Below are 22,171 nucleotides of genomic sequence, written 5' to 3'. Positions count from 1 at the left end.
GGTACCCATTCCTTTCGTATTGGGGCAGCATCGGAAGCAGTACGATTGGGATTTGCTATTAATGATGTTAAAAAATTGGGACGTTGGTCATCGGATTGTTGCCTGCGTTATATTAGAAAGTTGGATCAGGACAGTTAATGTCGGGGAATATTAATTGGGTTTTTTTTTTCTTTTAGGTTGGGCAACAAACTCGGCAAAACATCACCACAAAGTCTGGATGGTCGGTCATTCTTTCATCAAATGGGCAGCCAAACAAGCAGAAAAACAGCATTTTGGGAAGAATTTGGGTTTTTCTTCCTAAGAAGTGCTTTTGTCCTGGTGGGGAAAGAGTGGCATGAGATGGGGGCAGTTTTTACCTTTAATGAGCGAGATATCTGCAAACAATAAACCAGAAGTGGTCATTTTGCACCTGGGGGAAAACGATTTGGTACAGTTGTCGGGATTGGGGCTTTTAATTGAAATGAAAACTGACCTGGAACTCTTTTTGAACACTTGGCCTAATGCAAAATTGGTGTTAACTGCCTTAATGCCTCGCAGAATATGGAGAGGGGCGGACAGATTTACTGCCATTGAACGAGCAAGGAAGAAAGTCAACCGCGAAATGCAGCGTTTCTGTATCCTTAATAGTATACATTTGCTTGTCCATAATGAAATAACCAAAGATGACTTTCAGTTTTTCAGGCATGATGGTGTACATCTATCTTTTATCGGCAATGAGATTTATATTTTAAATATACGAGAAATGATTTTGAGGATTTTGAATATACAAACATGGTGTTGATTTATGCTGTTGAAGCGACAGCATCTATTTTACAGTTTATGCAATACATGACTTGTTTTTTCACTTTTCTGGTACAAGTAAATTCGCTTATCGCTCTCGCTTTTTTTCCTCCTCTCCCCTCCCCCCCCCCTCCTCCCCCACTTCCATCTTTTTCACGAATTTTTATAATTATTGCATGTTTCTTTGCATTCACGCTGCCCGGCTTTAGTGGACGGTGGTAGCTCTTGTTGGGTAATGTTTTACTAATTGTCATTCACGGTTTGGCGACAGTACAGTTTTCTGTGCTTTCGGATACAACTGGTTTTTTCCATTTTTCAAAATAAACATTTTCTCCAGTTCTAGCGGCTGTGGTGCTCAGGAATCCTTTGGAATGGTTTAAATATGGTTGCCAATTTAAAATACGTCAAAGGGGAAAGGGTTTGGGGGGGGGGGGGGGGGGGGAGACAGGAAAAACGCCTGAGTAAGGGTTTTTCCTGGTGGCAGAGTTGGAGGAGATCAAGACAGGCAAGAAAGGTTTGGGTGGATTAGGAATAGCTTCGGACAGAGGAAAGCAAGGGAGAGATGTTGGAGGCAAGAGTTAAGCAGGAGATGGAGTTATGGGTTTGGGGAGGAGGATTAGGCCGAACAAAGTGGGGTGGTAGTTGTACGGGGATATTGCTTAGGGGCGGGGGGTGTTAGTTCGGAATATGTTTGTATTATGAGCTGATGCAATTAGATATCGTTTTGCCTACCTGTCCAATAAAGCGGCCTTTTACCCCAATTTTGAGTCTTGGACATGATTATTGCCCGATGAGGGCTCCTGGGGGTGCCACTCGCAGAGTGTGCACCCCCGGGTAGCTTCGGGCATATGGTATGGCCCTGTGGACGACAAGGTGGGGTGGTAGTTGTACGGGGATATTGCTTAGGGGCGGGGGGTGTTAGTTCGGAATATGTTTGTATTATGAGCTGATGCAATTAGATGTCGTTTTGCCTACCTGTCCAATAAAGCGGCCTTTTACCCCAATTTTGAGTCTTGGGCATGATTATTGCCCGAATAGCTTTGTCCTGCCTGCAACGCTTTCTCTTATGCAATAGGTCTCGCATTTGTGATAGTTTCAGCTATTGGCATTGTAAATGACAAGGCATTTCATTTATCGGTTTCAAAAACAACACAAATAAAAGGCATTGTCATTCACAACGCCAATAACTCTAACTCTCGTAAATGCCAATGCTTGTTTTCTTTGTTTGGTAAACGCATGATATGCCTCCCCTGAGTCGCCCCCTTCTCAGCTCAGCACAACCTGCAGCCGATCCAAGTCCCTTGGAGCGAGCCCTTACTTAGTACTTGGACCCCGCCTTATCTTTAAGTGTGCAGACCATCAAGTAGACAGCAGCACTCCTGCCCCCTGACGTGCTCTGGAGATGCTGTCTGCCCGTGGACAGCACGGCTCGGGTCCCTTTGCATCTGTTCCTCTTGCCGAAGGTCAGCAGCATACGGTTAACAACCTCCACCTCGCACTGCAGCTTCATGATGCCTCAAAGCGCACAGCGGCACTATCATCCTAATCCCGCCATTCACTCAACTCCGCAACACCCGAAAAAGAGGCGAGCCAATCAAAGTCAACCCTAGGCTCGCCCGTCCCAGCGTGCAACGCGGGCGGCGTTTCCGGCGGAAACTGAGTCTGTAATGTTTTGTACAACAGACAGAGACCAAGAGTGTAGCCAGTCATACAGCGACCAATCTGTTCTTAACGTGTTTTTCGGCAAAAGCAATGGTTACACACCAAAGACTAAATGAACGCAGTTAGTACATATCAGTGGATTTTGAAGCGAGAGTGTCTTTTTTGTGTTATCAATAAAGTCATTTAACGTCGCTTAACATCATAATACGGCAGTTATTTGCATAAATGAAAGAAAAGTTGACACGCTTTTCTAAGGGTAAGAGCTGTGCTCAAAACTCAGCCTTATACATTGAATGGAATGTAGTTTAAAAGTACAGGAAGTTACTCCTCGCGCTGTACGATGGGACTGACGCAAAGGGGTTGATAATGTGACGCTTGACTCCGCCTCTTCCTTTTTGCGATCTGCGAAAGAACAAGATGGGTCACCAGCAGCTCTACTGGAGCCACCCGAGGAAGTTCGGACAGGGTTCCCGATCTTGGTTAGTCAGTAGTGGACGGTTGGAACTGCGGGCTTTCTTTGATGCAAACAACCTCGGATTGTGTTTTCAGGCTCAGTAGAGTCGGGGGGATTGCTACGGAGGGAGCCATAGTACTCACACGCGTGTGGCAACTTAATGGCAGCAGACTGCGTGGCCAGTGAGGTTTGAGCGGACGTTCTCCGGTGCCGCTCGTCCGGGCGACACTGTGGAAGAACTGACTCTCCAGTCGCCAGGCTACATGTATTGCCGCTATTTGATTCTCCCACCCCAACCATTGCCCCGTTACATCACTACCTATAGTGCTCGCTGTTCAGGTGCATTCTTCCCATTCGTCATATGCATCCAAACTATTCCACAAAGCACACTTACTGCCTACATGTCATTTTTGGTGTCCAGTGAGCTACAAAAAATAGTTTAACTAAACCGGATGTCAAACAAATACATGCAAGAGCGCTATTTATTAAAGGTTGCGATGTAAAGTGAGCCTTTGTATTGTAAGACCTGCAGTGATTTCAAGAGGTACCAAGTGCACGCCCCTCTTGGATTTAGTAGTTCCAGTTTCAATATTTTTGTACGGCAAAGTGCAGTTTGCGGTGCATTTAGTACAGAAAGGTGGTAATATAACATATTTAGGTTTTCGTATTAGATTTCTGTTTGAAAGCTGTTGCTCGTCACTTTTGGTTACGACTTGATGGCAGCGTGCATCTGAATCAAACCTCAGATGAGCGTAACACTACGGTACCTCAAAGTAATGTCTTTTTTTTTTCTTTTTAGCCGCGTGTGCTCGAACAAGCACGGACTGATTCGCAAGTATGGTTTGAACATGTGTCGCCAGTGTTTCAGGCAGTATGCCAAAGATATCGGCTTTTTAAAGGTAAGGTAGTCACAGTTAACTTTGTATTTATCTGCCATTGGCAGTCTTTGGTTCGAAAATTGAACTAGCAGAGATGCAGGTTCCTTGTGTTTAATTTGTTGCATTGTGGCATTCATTTTTTTTCTTGTATTGTTATGCTACATGGCTGTGCGTGAGTTTGATACATAGATCATAACTGCGACATGTGCTGTAGGAGTCCAGCTTAGTATATGGTGTACACTTATTTAGTGAAGCACCCTGCACTTATCCAGGTAACCGGTATGGTGACTTTAGTGGTCTTAGACAACCATAGAAGGCTCTCTACGTGGTAGTTGTTGAGAGCAGCCTTCAAGCTTAGTCCAGATGGGGTGTTAAGCAGCTTATTTGACCAGAACTAATCATGCAGTGTAGGTTAAACGAAAAAGAACTACACAGGGTCGTTATAAAAATAGTTATATTTATTATACATGCTCGCTAACAAATTGGTATATCTCCTAACCGGAGATATCCACACAATACATTCATTATTTAAAAAGGAAAACCGGTAAGTAGCACAAATACATAGTGGTCTTCAGGGGGAGACTAAGCCATATAGTTATAAAGTGGAATGTAAACTGCGACTGAAGTCAAGACTTGAAGCTGTGGCCCCAAGAAACCTCCCGAGGTAAGAACCCAGGAACCCCACAGAGGCTGTGTGCAGAGTGGAAACACATCTGCGTACTCAATGGAAGTCATTGGAAAAGTCACGGTTACAATTGTCAAGAAGCTCTTCCCACAGGACCCTGAAGAACCCCTTGGAAGGTTAGAGAGTCACCCCATCTGTGGATACCCCAGGATACCTATGATGCAGCGCAAGGGACACAATTTACATATTCTCCCTATGTCACAGATTCTTAATGGCAACAACTCATCCATGCACTCATTCATTGGTGGGGCCCATAACGCCAACACACACTCGTCATTCAATAAATCTCACTCAAATCTGTACACAGAAGAAAAGTGCTGGACATGTGGGTACCTTATTACCTATCGGGATTAATTTGCTTTACATTATATACATTTTATACATATACATCTTCAGAATCCTGACCTTAACATCAAGGCACTCCACCACTTGGTCGATGGATCAATTAGTTGAGCTGGTTTATGTTTGTATTATGAGCTGATGCAATTAGATATCGTTTTGCCTACCTGTCCAATAAAGCGGCCTTTTACCCCAATTTTGAGTCTTGGACATGATTATTGCCCGATGAGGGCTCCTGGGGGTGCCACTCGCAGAGTGTGCACCCCCGGGTAGCTTCGGGCATATGGTATGGCCCTGTGGACGACAAGGTGGGGTGGTAGTTGTACGGGGATATTGCTTAGGGGCGGGGGGTGTTAGTTCGGAATATGTTTGTATTATGAGCTGATGCAATTAGATGTCGTTTTGCCTACCTGTCCAATAAAGCGGCCTTTTACCCCAATTTTGAGTCTTGGGCATGATTATTGCCCGAATAGCTTTGTCCTGCCTGCAACGCTTTCTCTTATGCAATAGGTCTCGCATTTGTGATAGTTTCAGCTATTGGCATTGTAAATGACAAGGCATTTCATTTATCGGTTTCAAAAACCCCCCCCCCCCCCCCCCCCCGCACCCCCCCCGCGGCGAAAGGGTTAAAGAGAAATCAAACGTTTAGTAAATAAACATGTATTTAGAAAAACTCAGTCAATTAATTACCAATTTGCAAATGAAGACGGCTCCTGATCAAAGAGTTATCCGCATTCTCCAGTACAAACCCCAGGACAGGCTGTCTGACCCACACCGAGGGATCAAACCATCAGGCAAATTATGACACACTGCAAATCTCGTTTCCCACGCCAACAAGCCTAATGCAAACCAACGCCTCAAACGATCAGGAACAAAATCCAAAGAGCTCTCTCCCTATGACAGATGAGGGCCCTTTTATACCGTCTTTCCCCTTACTTCATACAAAATTTGGCGACAGGGGCATAGAAAATGTTCTGATTGGACAGTTCGGGTTATCTGTAGGTTATTAAAAGTTTCCCAGGGCAAAACTGGTTCTTTGTGATGACTTGGCATAGGAAGGCGTAAATTTATTAGGTTTCGGTTTTGGCTCCCAGACGAGAACAGTGAATGTAACTTTTCCAAGGTGAAGAAGTTGTATTACACGGGTTCTTTATTGTCCTTTCCGCTGTTCCCACATAATCATCTGTTGACAGGCAAACAAGTTCTTATTCTTGACAGGGAACACAGTGTTAATCGGGACATTTAGAGATCTCCAGAGCCATCCGGACATGCGCAGAAATCCTTGCGTTCACATGGTGGCATCTACTTCAGAGAACGCCATCTTGGGTACTGCGGCCTAGTAGGCCCGAATGCCAACTGAAGCAAAAATAGACATTACAGTAATTAAAATATAGAAATGAAGATTCTAATGTTTAAACCCACGCTAATCCCAATGTATATTAGTATTTTCCAAGCCGTAGCAACATTTAAAGTGATAATACTTACCATTTGATTTTAAAAGCACAATCGCAAAGCAACATAATCATGCAATTTTCTATTTCACCACAATTTATGATTAGTTTGTGTACCATAATTAATTGTTCTGCCATGCAATTAGCATGTTAGTCCCACATGTATCGTTTATCAAGGTGCAAAGTTGATTAATACATTTTCACTGCAAACAGGTTATAGCAAATTAAAATTGGAATGATTACGTAATTAATCTCATGAAAATTGGAGGAGGTATGCAACATTTTGTTTTACCTTCCATCAATCCCCACTTTGGTGATTTTAAACATCATCACTACTCACTAAATTTTTCTACGGAAATGGTTTCATTCAGTTCCACTTGCATTTGTTAGTTTAAATCCGTGTTCTCCATACTGTTCTCTATTGTTTTCTTGTACGCATTATCTTGCAACTCTTCAAATTATATTTCTTCTATCTTTCTCTTATTTCCTTCTTTTTCTTGTTTTCTCTTTCTATCTTGTTTTGTAATTTTCTTCTTTTCATGCACATACATGCTAATCTTAACAATAAAATAATCACAAAGGTCACAGGTATCAGTATTTTTCCCACAAAGCAGCTACATAGTTTTGTTAATATATTCTTAATAGTGGAAAAACCCTTACCAAGTTTATCCCATACACCTTCAACCTCCATTGGAACAATTTCTTCATGCAAATTAGTTATATTCTTAATATATTTCTTTAGGTTCTGACTTTTGTCAGGAATATATGAGTACAGCAATGTTTTACTTTCAGCATTCCACAGACTCCTCCCTCCCTTGCCAAAATAATAACACGGGCAAGTTGGTTTAGCATGATAGTCGCTCTCGTGGCAACTATTTTGGTATTTACCATAAAGAACCCTCCAGCTGTACTTGCTGATAAACTATTTACAACTGTAGACAATTTTCAAATTTTATGTGCATTCAGAGATATTCCAACTGCTGGTATCAGTGCTCCAAAGATATACCCTATAATTTCTGACCACCTCTCCCTCCTTCTACGTGTTAGCTGTCTACCTATTTCGTGTAATCGGTCATCTCCCCTTTCCACATGAAATATTTTTGGAAAGACCAGGCCTAAGTAACATGTCCCGTACCAATGGTCTGGTAACCTATAATGAGCTTTGTTCCCACAGATGTAATATATTCCAGGGAATACTGGGTCTTTTCCTCCTTTAAATCCCCATCCTCCCATGATTTTGTATAAGTCGTGGCATTCAAATGCACCTACAAAATATACAGTATTCTCTCTACTGATGCATTACTTCCCTTTCTGGGGCCAATCTAAAGCTATACCTGGATTTGTTTCTCCCTTTAAATGATTTTCCTTCCCAACATCTCAAAATGTTGTTTCCATAATTTCCCCAGACACCTTCTTTTGCATTTTAACTCTCCTCTACCATGTTCAGGAAAGTTTTCTCTTTTCTTAAACTACAAGTAAGGTTATTCTTAAACACTTCTAAAGTTAATTTTCTTGTTTCCAGTAACATTTCACCTAGTGTTCTACCAGGAATCACCTAGTTTTAGTTCAGCAACTACAGGAATCTGTGAGAAAATATCTATATCAGTGTAATAGTATTCTAATTTTCCGGTTCTATAAAACTAGCTAAGACACTACAAGTTATCCCATATGTCAAAGGAAGATGATAATTGACACCTTCTGATACAGATGCAGGTAACTGCATGAAGACATAGCAGTCTCTGACCTCCATTGTTTTTACATATTCATACCATAACTTTGAAAAAAGATTGTTAGAAAAATTGTTTATGGACTTATCTTTGTGAAATTCTGTTCTATCTACCAGTTTTGTGACATGACTTTATTCAACCTTTTCATTATTCCGTTTACTGTGTCCATATCTATTTTCAAATGTTACTCTAAATGAAATTGTTATTGCTAATATGATCCAGACAAGCATTAGTAATCCTGTACAACAAACACATTTTACACCATCTCCGAAGAAATCCACATGTTGGATTTCTATTTTCATTGTTTGCCATTTTGGTAATGAGCAGTGTCTTTTGACTTGGCCTCTTTCTTCAAAAATTTACCTTTGTCTAAACCGAAGGCTTTAGTTGCCTACTTGGTTCTTTTCTGGTCCCGTGTCTTGTCCGGGTTTTAATCTTCAATTTCTTTTGTCACTCAATCCATGTATGAATCGTCCTTGTCCTTCGGTTCAGTCTTTGTTCAGAATTTCCTGATCATCCGTTTCTTCTCTGGTGTCAGACAAGATAACTCTCAGGATTTCCGAGTCTTCTTCTACTTTGTCCACCTCCTGTACAGTCACTCTTAGACTTTCTTGGCTATCAGCTTCTTCTTGTATATCAGGAAGTGCCATATATGTCCATTCCGGTGACTTGTACTTCTGGTTTGGTTTCTTTATCCTCTTTGCAAGTGTTTCTGATCAGTGTCCTCTTGTTTCTCTTGACTAGACACTTCATTCACTTGTTCAGCATTATCAGACCTTATTCTGGTTAGTCTGTATCTCAACCTCTTGATTATGTTGACCCAAATATCATCTTTCAAAGGCCTTTTCAATTTAGATCCTTTCCCTTCTCGTTCTGTTTTCCAAGCTCTTTTCCTCAAAGTTCTCCCATCTTTACTTTCTGCTTCACTTTCTTCGGATTCTGTCTCCGTCTGGATTTCACCTTCTGTTGATTTTATCCTCAAGGTTTCGGGTTCACTGTCTGTATCTATCCTTCCTCGTGTTTCTTCCACGCAATCTTCCTGCTGACTTATCTGTCCCTTTTTTAGGTCGAGGACTACCGGTCTGCCGAAGGCAGAACCGGAAGTCGAGATTTAATGTTTCCTAGAGTGGCTCCTTAGCCCGCCTCTCTTTTTGCCTCTCCTCCATTGGCTGGCTTCCTAAACGGAGGCCCGCCATTGGAGGAGAGAGCCGTCCCTCCAAATAGGCTCCGTCTTTTTCAGATTCGGGGGCGTGTTCCTTGCTGTTCTTTCCACTTTTTAGCCACGCCCTTTTAGAACAGCAGGAACACGCCCCCGAATCCGAAAAAGTTTCGGAGCTTCCATCCGCCATTGTTTTGCTGTCCTCTGGCCGTGAGGATCTTCGTGCTGTTGTGAGTATAGTTGGCGGCGCTGCCCTTCGATGAGCAGGGATCCGCACCGTGCCTTGGACGCCTTTCCCCCTTGTTAGACTCTCTCTGTAGGTGGGGCCCCTTACAGCTAGTAATCACTCCCGACATGAGACATAGCGTGTGCGAACACCATGTCACTCGGACAGCACCACTGACTGAGCGGTGCCTTGCAGCTTTGCGCAAAAAGGTCGCGAATCCGAATTAACTCATTGGTTCGATTGGAGACTCACCCTGTGAACAGCCTTGAAGCACACACAATGGTCTGCACCGATTGTTTCACCGAAGTGTCACGCTTGGAGCATTAGTTGTTTTAATAGCCCCGTTGGCTTTAACGGAGGCTCGCACCGGCGAATCGCCGTCATTATGACAAAAATATCTGGCCTCTAAATTCATCTAGGGATATAGACAAAAGTTTCGAGGCGTGCGTATCCTTGCTATGTGTTTTAGCTACCCAAGGCCAGGGGGGAGGGGTGGGGGCTGGCTTGAGGAGGGAGGGGGCTGGTGAACCTGTTGAACTGCTGAGTTTGAAACCAGAGAGCACGAAAGCCGAGTCCGGCTCTCAATCCGGAACAAAGGTTGTTTTCGGGTAGAAACCCCTCTTCGGGACCACACAGAGGTAAGGACACTCGCGCCCGGGGCTCTTAATAATTGCACATGTATTCGGACCTGTACAGCCACGCTGTTAGGATGTTTTGCGTTCTCAGTGCTTGGCGTGGTTTATTCCATTCAGTAGGAATGTGGTTCTCTCTCTCTCCTTTTAGTTGTTTTTAATTATCGTATGTGTTTTTAAACTACCATGGACGTTGTTTGCTCGGTACAAATGGCGGTGGGCTGTGTTAACCTGTTGGGTAGCAGAGACATGAAAGATTTGGTTGGTGTAGTTGATAAGGTTCGAGTCTCGGCGATGACTCCACATCCTGTGATTTTGGGCAAATTATTTAATCTCCCCGTGCCTACCAAAAATGAATGTATCTGTGTGTAATGAGATTGCTGCTCGTGTAAAGCGCTCCAATACCTCCGGATCGAGTTCGCGCTATATAAAACTGAAGAAAAAACTCCCTTGCATGCATTAACTAAAACTCTCAATGAGTGCGCGCAGTTTTGGGTCGCTTTCTTGCCCTTTCGGTGATACTAGAACATACATGCCAACATCTTAAAACTAGCAAGAGGCACATTTTGGAGAAAAAAAATCGAGTTCAGCATTGTTTCTCGGCGCTTTGGCGGTATGTCAGAACACAGAGGCTAATAATATAGACTTGTATTGACCCCCACGAGATCGACGACTATTATATGGTTCGGATCACCATACTTGTGGAGTGAAGAGTCACTATTTTACCTCTCCGGTGAGGGAGTGGCCGCCTGGCCATTGGAAGGATGACGTGCGTCAGCCTCTGCTCCCCAGAGAGTCTCTGTACCCCCAGCCAGCCTCTGTAGATGCAGTACCCAGCCAGTCAGCACGTCCCTGCACCCTCAGCCAATCTCAGCGCTACCAGTCTCTGTACCCAGCCAGTCTCTGTACCCTGCCAATCTTTGTATTCGAACCAGTGACCGCATTCCCGGCCAATTCTCGTAGCCACAGCCCTGCGATTCTTCAGCACAAATATAATGAAGTCCATGTTCTCCACTTTAGAACACAATTAAAAAGTAAATGTAAGTACTGTAACACTTATTTGTATTCGTGAATGAGCTCAGAGCAAATGCACTTTCAACTACTTCTCTCTCTAAAAAGATCACTACCTCACTCTCTCACTCCCTCACTCTCTATATCACAACTTCACTCTCTCTCTAACTCACTACATCACTCACTCACTCTCTATCTCTCTACCTCACTCTTTCTATCTCACTAACTCACTTTCACTGTCTCTTTCACTACCTCTCTCTATCTCACTACATCACAACACCACTCTGCTTACATCTCACTACCTCACAACATCCCTCTCCCTCACTACATCACTGTTTCACTACCTCACTCTCTCTCACTACATAACTCTCTCTACCTCACTACTCCACTCTATCTCACTACCTCACTATCTCACAACTTCTCTCTCTCAAAACATCACTACCTCACTCTCTAGCTCACACCCTCACAACTTCACTCTCTCACTCACTACCTCAATCACTCTCTATCTCACTACCTCACTCTTTCTATCTCACTAACTCACTTTCACTCTCTTTCACTACCTCTCTCTCTATCTCACTACATCACAACATCACTCTATGCTTATATATCACTACCTCACAACATCCCTCTCCCTCACTACCTCACTCTCTCTATCTCTCTATCTCACTACCTCACTCTCTATCTACCTCACTCTCTCTCACTACCTCACTCTCTATTTCAATACCTCACTCTCTCTCTCTATCTCACTACCTCACTCTCTCTCTGCTAATGCAATAGGTATCACATATGCAAAAAAAGCTAATGCCAATAGAAATGACAATGCCATTTATTTAGGGATACAAAAATGATAAAAAAAATAATGAGCAATACCAATAGCTCTACCTATAATATTGCCGAGACCATTGCATTGTAAATGCTTGTCTACCTGGGTGTGTTGTGTCCGTACACCTCTTCGGAGTTCTTCCGCAATCACCCTCACTCTGTATCTAATTCCTCACCTTCTATCTCTATTACTTAAGGGGGGAATTTACTCTTGTGCTTTTACTCGGGATTTCTTTTCCAAAGATTACTTGTTCAGTTTTCCCAGTATCCTCATTTATTCTTTCCTGTATTCCCACTGGTTCTATCTCCGATTCAGAACTGGTATCAGAAATTTCAAGGAGTCTTCTTAGTGGTGTATTTTCTTGTCTAACAATTTGACTTAGACCCTTTTCTCCTGCTTCTTGGTTTTTTTGTCGTCTTGTTTATTCCGATTCGGGACGGGTATCTGATACTTCTCGTTGTTCCTCTTCAGATTGATCTTCTAGATTTGGGACTCTAAGAGTGTGACTGGCATGAATCAAGTTCTTCACCCCTGCACACTTCACAGCAGTTGTCGGATTCACTTGTCGTGGTCTTCCCCAGCGTGGAACCAGCCAATTTCTCCTATGTACTTTTGTGCGGACCCAATCTCCAGGACTCAAGTCATGAGCTGGCTTCTTTTTAAGAGTGGTCGCATCTGGTCCAACCTGATGAAACACAGAATGTACCATATCAGCCATTCCTTTGCAATAATCCAAGGCAAAGTCATCAGATAAGGGCAGCAGTTTGACAGGAATGAAAACATGTCTCATTGCTCTGCCCATGATAATCTCATGGGGGCTCAGACCAGTTTTCCTATCAGGAATTGATCTAATGGTCATCAGAACTAGAGGCAAGACATCTGGCCATTTTAGACCTGTGGCCAAACACATTTTTCTCAATCTGTTCTTTATGGTGTCATTCATTTGCTCCACCATTCCAGAAGCCTCTGGCCGGTAGGCACAACGCAGTTTCTGTTGTACATTCAATGCTTCACAAATCAATTTAATAACTTTATTCTGGAAATGTGTTCCTCTATCTGTTTCAATCCATTACTGGGAAACCAAACCTAGGAATGAACTCTCAGTAAGAGTTTTGCTACAGTAACTCAATCATTCCTTCTGGTCGGGTAAGCCTCAACCCAACGAGAAAACAATCACCAGTACATATCTTAGCCTGTTGCACAAGGGCATTTTAATTAAATCAAGGTGCATTCAAGTGAAAGGACCTCCCTCCCGTCCTATGGTTCCCAAGCTCACCAGTTTTCCTTCCTGGATTAAATTGCTGGCATATGAGAACTCTGACAACGGCTCTCAGCTATAAGCCGTAACTTTGCATTATACCAGATCTGTTAAAGTCTAATCATGGCATCCCAGCCTATGTGGGCCTGTCCATGGTACATCCGTGCCATGGTAGAGATCATGCTATTATGCATTACTGGTCTTCCATCTCTGTGAACCCAAACTGTCTACTTCTCGTGGTGTACATCCAGATTTTATCCACAGTTTCTTCTCCTCTTCCCCTGTGCCTCTTCCTGTCTCACTTCATCCCATGTACTTAGTGTTAGTAAAAAGCAAGGGACATGAATCAATTTCCTTTTCCCGATTTCAATTTAATGAAGTCTCGTGATTTCAATTTAATGAAGTCTCGTGCTAAATCATTGGCAAATTCATTGCCTGCTGACACGTAGTCAGTTCCCTTCCTGTGTGCGCTACGTTTTATAACATTGATCTTTTTAGGCAGCTATATCGCCTCAATTAATTTTCCAACTATTTCTGCGTTTCTAATTGGAGTTCCACTCAACGTCAAGAAACCTCTTTGGGACCAAATTTGCCCAAAATCATGCACCACTCCAAACCCATACTGACTGTCAGTAACCACCGTGACTCGCAAATTCTTTCCCAACTGGTATGCTCTAATCAATGCAAACAGCTCAGCAACTTGAGCAGATCGTACTCCTCTCAAACAAGATGCTTCCAATACAGTCGCTACAGTACACACAGCATATGCAACACTCAAAATCCCATCTCCAGTTCTTAGGCATGACCCACCCATAAACATCACATAGTCTCACTCTTTCAGAGACACATCTTTTATGTCCGGACTCGGTTTGGTGCAAAAATCAAGTACTTCCAAACAATCATGATCAACATAATATTTCACCTTTGTATTCACAGCATTGGGTAGTAATGTCGATGGGTTCACATTAGTGCATCTTACAAGACTCGCATTTGTAGCATCCAAAATCACCTTTTCATATTTAGACGACTATGCGTCATGAACTGTGTTTGACTTCTTATCAAAAGGATCGCCACATCATGGGGAACAAACACTCTCGCAGGGTATCCCATTACAATTCCTTCACTTTGTTCCAAACTCTTACAGGTGACAGCCACGGCTTTCAAACATCCAGGCAATGCTACAGCTTCTGGATCTAGTACAGCTGAAAAATACGCAACCGGTTGTCTCAATCTTCCATGTCTCTGCACTCTCACTGCAATAAAGCTCATTCTTTTTCATAATCAGGCATTCCAAGAGGCGGTGCTTCACACAAGCTGTCTCTCAATTGTTTAAAAGATTTCATCTCTTCTTTATTCAGCTCAAGGGGATCTTTCACATCACTTTGTCAAACGTACTAGTGGTTTTGCGATGAGCGAGAAATTGCTGATCCACTGTCGACAATATCTGACCATTCCAAGAAACATTCTGACTTCTGTCATTGGTGCTCTCATTCCTTTGATTTATTTTAATTCTGTCCATTGTTACTTTTCTCAGGCCTTTTTAAATCTTATGACCCAAGTATTGTACTTCTTTCTGAAACAAATGTAATTTTGATGGGGATGCTATAAGACCTCCATCGGCCAAATGATTTAACAGGGCAACTGTGTCAACCACACATGCTTCTCGCGTCTTCGATGCCACCAATAGGTCATCGATGTACTGAACAAGCACTGAACTTTCTGGCATTTTCAAATCCTCCAGTGACTTCTTTAGAATCTGATTAAATACTGAAGGACTCTGTGTATACCCTTGAGGGATACGGCACCATGCCAAAATACGCTCACCGGAAAGCAAGTATTTGTTGGCTATCAGGGTGCAATGGAATAGAAAAAGCATGACACAAGTCAATGACTGTGTACCATTCTGCATCATGGGGAATCTGATATAGAATTACCGAAGGATTTGGCAAAATGGGACAGCAAGGAACAACCATTGTATTCACCTTTCTCAAATCCTGTACTATTCTAAAGGTCCCATTTGGCTTTTTCAAACCCATGATCGGAGAGTTACATGGACTGCTCATTATTTCTCTCAGAATACCTTGTTCAATCATTCTGTCTATTACAGGGGTTACTCCTGCAATTATTTCTGGTGTTAATTTATACTGAGGAATATTCGGGTAATTTACTCCTTCCACAGTTCTTTTCACAGGATCTACTCTTTTCATTAATCCAACCTCTTTGCCTGTGAAATCCCACACTTCTGTTCTCACGGTTTCTTTTAACTCTTTAGGCGGTCCTTCGGATCAAATACAACAAATGCTTCAGTAATTTCAGATTCTAAGTTTGCCATTGTCATTATATACAGTACATCTTTGGGAGTCACAAAGGCTGTACCATCAGGTGTACAAAAGATGGTGCAATTCATCTTGCACAGTAAATCTCTCCCTAATAGATTTACAGAAAGTGTTGCATATGACAAAACGATGCATGTCAGTGAATTTCCCTATTCTAACCTTTACAGGATCAGTAAGATAAGCTTTTATCTGTTTGTTTGACACTCCCAACTACTTGGATTGTTTCACCCGAGAGGAAGGTTTTTCACTTCAGCTGATCTAACAGTTGAACGAGTAGCACCAGTATCCACTGGGAAAGTAATGTTTACTTCATTTACCTTTCCATCCACAAAGGGTCCTGTCTGGTCTACCTCTAGAGTTGCGCCAAGTACGCACTCCTCCTCCTCTCCTAAGCACAGTCAATTCTCTTCTAAATCGCTCATCGCGTTGCAGCCAATACTGCGAAATGGCACCAGCGCGCGGTAGCATTGTTACCTGTTCTTCGTTGTAGAATCCGGTCTCATTACTGTATCTTTGAGGATTTACGTTCTGTGGAAAAGGTGGCTTTGGCACCTGACACGGTTGGGTAACAACCTGCTGCTGCCGCGGCGGTTGGCAACTCACCTCATTCTGCACCTGTGGATTTAATGATGAATTATCACCATTAGCTTTCGGTGGCAATTTACACTCTGATTTCCAATGCCCTAATTTTTCGCAATTATGACATGGCCATTTCTTTTTAGCTTCATCTATGCTAATCTGTCCTTTTCCAATATTAGGCTTTTGTCTTGCTTGCCCTATTCCATTAGCTTGTTCGATTAACTGGGCTTCTTGTCGCTCCGCTACCTTAACCTGTGCCCACATTGCCTTTTCTTTCAACTTGCACTGTTTGGCTTCAATTTCATCTCTATAATATTGTGCATGACGTAACACTTCGTCTATCTTGTTTTGCCAATCTACTGTGTGCTGTTTAATCATTTCACTAACTTCAGGCCTTAAACCATAAACAAATCTGTACACAGAAGGACTCCAATCCTTTTCACTTAATTTCTCGTCTCTACTGTATTGTTTAAAAGCCAACAAGAACCTTTCGTAATACGCATGCACTGATTCTATAGCCTACTGGTGAGTTCTGTCAATCTTTACCCAGTCAGTTTATTTCGGAGGTACTTTATTTTTCAAAAAAATTACCTGATCATATTTTTTCATTCCTTCTGGATCGGGGGCTCCCGTTTTAGGATCCCTAGAATACTCTTGTGTTGGCCAATCTATTGTAATCTTACATTCTGCCCATAAATCTGCAGGCACAATTATATCAAAGAGACCATTCAGTTCTATTCACAACACCTTTTGAAAGTTTGACAAACCTTTCTACCGGTCGGTTCCATTCAACTGGTTTTTTTCTTAACCTTGGAAAATCATTTATAAATGACAAAATATCCTGTCTAGTCCATGGAACATGTACATATCCTCCTCCAGGAATTTCTCTCATGGGACATTCTGTTACCACTGGCTCTTTTTCTCTCACTGGGAAAGCTAGAGAGGCCTTATCTATAGTTTCCTCTCTTCTTCTAAACCATCTACTTTTCCATCGATCCACATCACCCCATTTTCTTAACAATGCAATTACTTCTTTAATTTGGGTTAATCTCCCTGCAGTATTCAAGTTTTCAATGTCCTTTTCAGAAAAATCTACCCTGTATGGCTTCTGTAATGACCTTATTTTTTCAAAATCGATTCCCATTTCACTCGCTGTCTCCTAACTTTTCATGCACAGTCCTTGCTCTCCAAGTTATGCTTTTACATAAAAACATTAACTCATCTTGGTATGCTTTACATTTTTCAGTTGGAATTGTTCCTACAATTAACTCTTCTAAAGTCCCTTTTAATTTTGCTACATCTAAAGGTTGTGGTTCTGTATCTTTTTTCTGTAAACTTCTTAACCAATCACTTAAGTCTTCCGATGTTGGTCCTACAGGGGTTGTCTCTATCCTCATTTTATCTGTCATTCTCTCTGGGGATTCCGTTTCTGATTCTGTTGACATAGGTGTCTTACTTGCTGGACTTTCATTTACAGTTAAATTTTTAGGGGTACGTAATCCTGATATTCCTGCAGTAACTACTACTTTCTTTCTTCTTTTGCACACCACAATTATATGGGACTGTTAAACAATGCTCACTATCTTATCTTTTTGTTTAACAAAAACAGGTATCACTGGTCCTATAGTTACAGGCAGAGTCACTGCTTCCATATTCTTAGTTAAGTCTCTAATCTTTTCTGTTAATTCCAGTGTAGTTCTAGCTAACTCAGCAGATTTTTAGTTTTCAGTCCTTACAGTCTGTGGCATTTCTGAATCTTTAAATGGATTATTTTTCCCAAAATTAAGTGGCGCTTGTTCAAAATTTTTATTCCACAGTCTCCTTTGCCAGTGCACTTGGCGTCACCAACGCAGAATCCTGTTGATATGGAGGTTTATTTTTTTTTATAAAACATGTGTCCTAGCAATTCATCTTCGGATTCACTCACTCAATATCTGTAACCTTCTGACCCTGTTATTTCTCTTTTCTGTGCATTTTCTACCACTCCTCTAGCATTTCTCAGAGGAAACATACCATCAGTCATATTCGCATTTCGCCATCTTCTCTTCTCATTCTGTCATCATGACTTTCTTGACCACAATGTCTACCAAATATGTAATTCTACCTTCTCCCACTCCGATGCCTTTCTCTCTCATACAGCTCTTCTTCCCATTCAGTCAAAGCCTCGAATTGGGTAGGTCTGGGTTTCGGTTCTAGCCTCATCTCTTAAATTTCGTAATACTGCCAAACTAAATGAACCATTTTCCGGAAACGCTAATACTCTATCCTCTTTGGTATACGTTGCCCAATTCTCCAACCAAATATGATAACCATATTTCGCTACCTTAAAGATGCAGATGTTTTCAGTGGAGGAAGTATCTGTCCTTCCCTAGTTACAATCGGCTTATCCTTTTTAAATAGGTCTTTGATTTTTCCAAACCATGATTTTTTTTCTTTCTCAGGTGGAACATAGTACATCATTTTTATTTTCAAAAGTTCTTAATCAACTAAGCTTTGCAAATAACTTCTTCACAGCTTCTCTGTATTCTGACCAATCCCAGCGCGACTAACGCACCAATCCTGTGCGTCTACGTCACTCTGGTAATTCTCCAACCCCAGCGCAACTCGCACTAACGCACAAGTCAGTGAACGCTTCGTCTATCTGCAGCTGGCCAATCCCAGCGCGGTCTTTCTGACGTCAGCCTCTCACTACTCCTGCTCTTGCTGACCCCTCCTTTACAAAATTTTATCGGCAAACTTTTCTTACGTTTGCTTTAATCAAAATCTGTTAGTAACAACATAGAACATCTCCATTGCCTGTTTCGCTAAACCAAAGAGATGGCTTTGTTCATTTACACAAGAATTCTGTCTTTCCAGTATGCAGCGCTTACCTCTACCCTACCTCAGAATTTTCCGTTACGCCGATACAGTAGCACTTCCCTCTACCATACCATTCTATCAAGCAAAAGGCAAACCTGTTTCTCTGGGGATAAAACACATGTGGAGTCTACAATGCTCCTGAGAATTAAGGCCAGAGTTTCACAAGAGAACGTATTACCATACCACTAACACACATTCATACAGCGATTTCATACAGAGATTTCCCTAACTAACCCAATTCCGTGTTACTACAATTCTTGAAACCAGACCATGTTCAATTCCATGTGACTTCTCTTGCCATATAAATCCACGCTCTACTTCCCGGAAGCTTAAAATTTCCGACTACACTTAACATAAAGAATACTCAACATAAAGTGTTAAACATAAATCGATAATCACCAAACCAATACAATAATAACCATCAATCTCCTACCAAGAAATCTGATGCAGCGCAGGGGACACAATTTACATATTCTCCCTATGTCACAGATTCTTAATCAAAACAACTTATCCATGCACTAATTCATTGGTGGGGCCCATAACACCAACACACACTCGTCATTCAATAAATCTCTCGAATCGGTACACTGGAGAAAAGCGCTGGACATGTGGGTACCTTATTACCTATCCGGATTAATTTGCTTTAAATTGTATACATTTTATACATATAAATCTTCAGAATCCTGACCCTAACATCAAGGCACTCCACCACTTGGTCGATGGACCAATTAGTTGGACTGGTTGATGGTGAATTAGAACCAGCTAAAACACAAAGCCTAGGAAACTTTTGGTATTATCTGTAATTAATTAAAGAACCACAAACTCTTTTCTTATTATTTCAATTTTGTATCTTATAATACATTTCTTTGTTTGCATTTATTCACTACAGCTCATAATTAACATTTTAGTTTTATCTAAAGAGAAATCAAAAGTTTAATAAACATGAATTTAGAAAAACTCAATTACCAATTTGCAAATGAAGACTGCTCCTGATCAAAAAGAGTTATCCAAATTCTCAGGTACAAACCCCAGGACAGGCTCTGACCCACACCGAGCGATCAAACCATCAGGAAAATTATATGATACACCGCAAATCTCGTTTCCCAAACGCCAATAGGCCTAATGCAAACCAACGCCTCGAACGATCTGGAACAAAACCCAAAGAGCTCTCTCTGTATGACAGTTGAGGGCCATTTTATACCCTCTTCCCCTTACTTCATACAAAATTTGGCGACAATTGGGGTCATAGAAAATGTTTGCAGATTGGCCAGTTCGGGGTTATCTGTAGGTTATGGGTTGTTTCCCAGGGCAAAACTGGTTCTTCATGATTACTTGGCATAGGAAGGCACACATTTATAAAGCTTCGGTTTTGGCTCCCAGGCGAGAGCAGTGAATGTAAGTTTTCCAAGGTGAAAAAGTTGTATTACACGAGTTCTGTATTGTCCTCTCCGCTGTTCCCTCATAATCATCTGTTGGCAGGCAACCAAGTTCTTATCCTTGACAGGGAACAGTGTCAATAGTTCGGGACATTTAGAGATCTCCAGAGCCATCTGGACAAGCGCAGAAATAATCGCGCTCACATGGTGGCATCTGCTTCAGAGAACGCCATCGTGGTACTGCGGCCTAGTAGGCCCGAATGCCAACTTAAGCAAAAATAGACCTAACAGTAATTAAAATATAGAAATGAAGATTCTAATGTTTAAACCCACGCTAATCCCAATGTATATTAGTATTCTCCTAGCCGTAGCAACATTTAAAGCGATAATACTTCCCATTTGATTTTAAAAGCACGAACAATCATAAAGCAACATAATCATGCAATTTTCTATTTCACCACAATTTATTAGTTTGCGTACCATAGTTAATTGTTCTGCCATGCAATTAGTATTTTAGTCCCATAGTTAATTGTTCTGCCATGCAATTAGTATTTTAGTCCCACATGTATCTCGTGTTTATCAAGGTACGAACTTGATACATTTTCACTAACAGGTTATTGCAAATTAAAATTAGAATGATTACGTAATTATTTTCATGCAAATTAGAGGAGGTATACAAAATGTTTTAACTGCTCCATCACCTACACCAAGGAAGTCTGGTGCACAGGTGTGAAGGGGTGTCTTAGACCACCGTACACCATTATGGCGGACTACGGTGAAGATGCTGGTGAAGGTGAGTGTCAGGTGGAATCCAAGTGTGGCTTCTTGAAGAGGAGTACCTACAAGCAGAGGGGATAGGGTCTATGCCAATCTGGGGTGACCACAAGGCACAGAAGACAAATAAGCACCGATGATGGAAGATGCAGGAGAGGCGACAGTGACCTTGTCGCTGCAGCTGTGAGAACCAGGCAACGCTGTGGAAGATCAGGAGTCTTTCACGAGCTGTCGCATGTCGGAAGTCGAGAACCAGGGGGTCGGTGTCCAACGGGAGCACCCACCAGCCTTGGCAGCAGCAACAGATGTGAAAAACGAAGAAGGTGCAGTGTCTGGATCATCAAGGTCCAGGGAACTCGCCAGGTGCAGGAGAGTCGGAGCAGGCCCTGAGCAAACAGGGGAGCCCACTGGAGCCAAAGGAGACCCTCCAGATGACCCACAGGCCAAAGGCACAGGAATCTCAAGAGGACCTCTAGCAGCTCACCAATGATGCAGGTCCCGGTGCAGAGGATGCGGTGAGGACCAAGATCTTTGCAAGAAGATATGCTGGAGCTTCTTGGAGCCCATACATTTATTTCGAAGAGTCAACAAGCCTTGGCAATGGCAAGTCAACGTGGTGCACAGGGGTGCTGTTCCAGCGGTTCTGACGAGGGATACTGGCCTCGAACTCAGTGCGAAGACATTGCAGGCCTCGGCAGTGTAGAACCACCACCAGTGTTGCTGGGCCTTTCAGAGTCTGGAGGACATCAGGAGCAGCAGACTGGTCAGCTTAGTTGTGGTTCCTGCAGATGCAGGGGAGTGACTCCTTCTCTCCGAGGGAGATTCCTTTGGGTGCCTTTGATGCCCACATCCCTGGAGAAGAACCTGGATGAAGTACAGACGCAGAAGACTGGCAGGACCACGAAACCAGGAGCAGGAGTCTTCCCAGATGCAGTTTTGGTTCCCAAAGCGAAGTCCAAAGTGCCCAGACAGTAGAAGTGGTTTAGGATCTGAATCTTGTCCCGCAATGAATTTGACGAGCCACCCACAGGTAAGCCCTTAAGTACCTAAAGGAAAAGGTTGGGACGATTCAGGGGTCTCTCCCAGAGGAGGGGCTGGACAGAGGGTAGGATACTCCCATGTTCTTTAGCCAGTTTCGCACCAGAGCAGGAGCCAACGGCTC

The 22,171-nt window shown here is 42.5% G+C and overlaps 1 protein-coding gene and 1 long non-coding RNA gene across 2 annotated transcripts in view; one reads left to right on the top strand and one right to left on the bottom strand.

Annotated features, from left to right (window-relative positions):
• Positions 1 to 2,763: 2,763 nt before the first annotated feature.
• The window catches only part of LOC146799459 (small ribosomal subunit protein uS14-like), a 38,425-nt gene continuing 19,017 nt past the window's right edge, over positions 2,764 to 22,171 (top strand). The window contains exons 1-2 of the mRNA XM_085627019.1: positions 2,764 to 2,921; positions 3,696 to 3,795. Coding sequence (XP_085483145.1) covers positions 2,860 to 2,921; positions 3,696 to 3,795 — 162 coding nt within the window. The 5' untranslated portion in view covers positions 2,764 to 2,859. The remainder of the gene's footprint in view (positions 2,922 to 3,695; positions 3,796 to 22,171) is intronic.
• LOC146799456 (uncharacterized) overlaps positions 15,923 to 22,171 on the bottom strand; it is a 325,292-nt gene continuing 319,043 nt past the window's right edge. Inside the window, exon 3 of the long non-coding RNA XR_014968916.1 lies at positions 15,923 to 16,036. This is a non-coding gene — a long non-coding RNA (uncharacterized LOC146799456). The remainder of the gene's footprint in view (positions 16,037 to 22,171) is intronic.

This window comes from Triturus cristatus, chromosome 9 (assembly GCF_964204655.1).
Source record: "Triturus cristatus chromosome 9, aTriCri1.1, whole genome shotgun sequence".
Taxonomy (NCBI): domain Eukaryota; kingdom Metazoa; phylum Chordata; class Amphibia; order Caudata; family Salamandridae; genus Triturus; species Triturus cristatus.
This window is presented reverse-complemented; position numbering and strand designations above follow the sequence as displayed.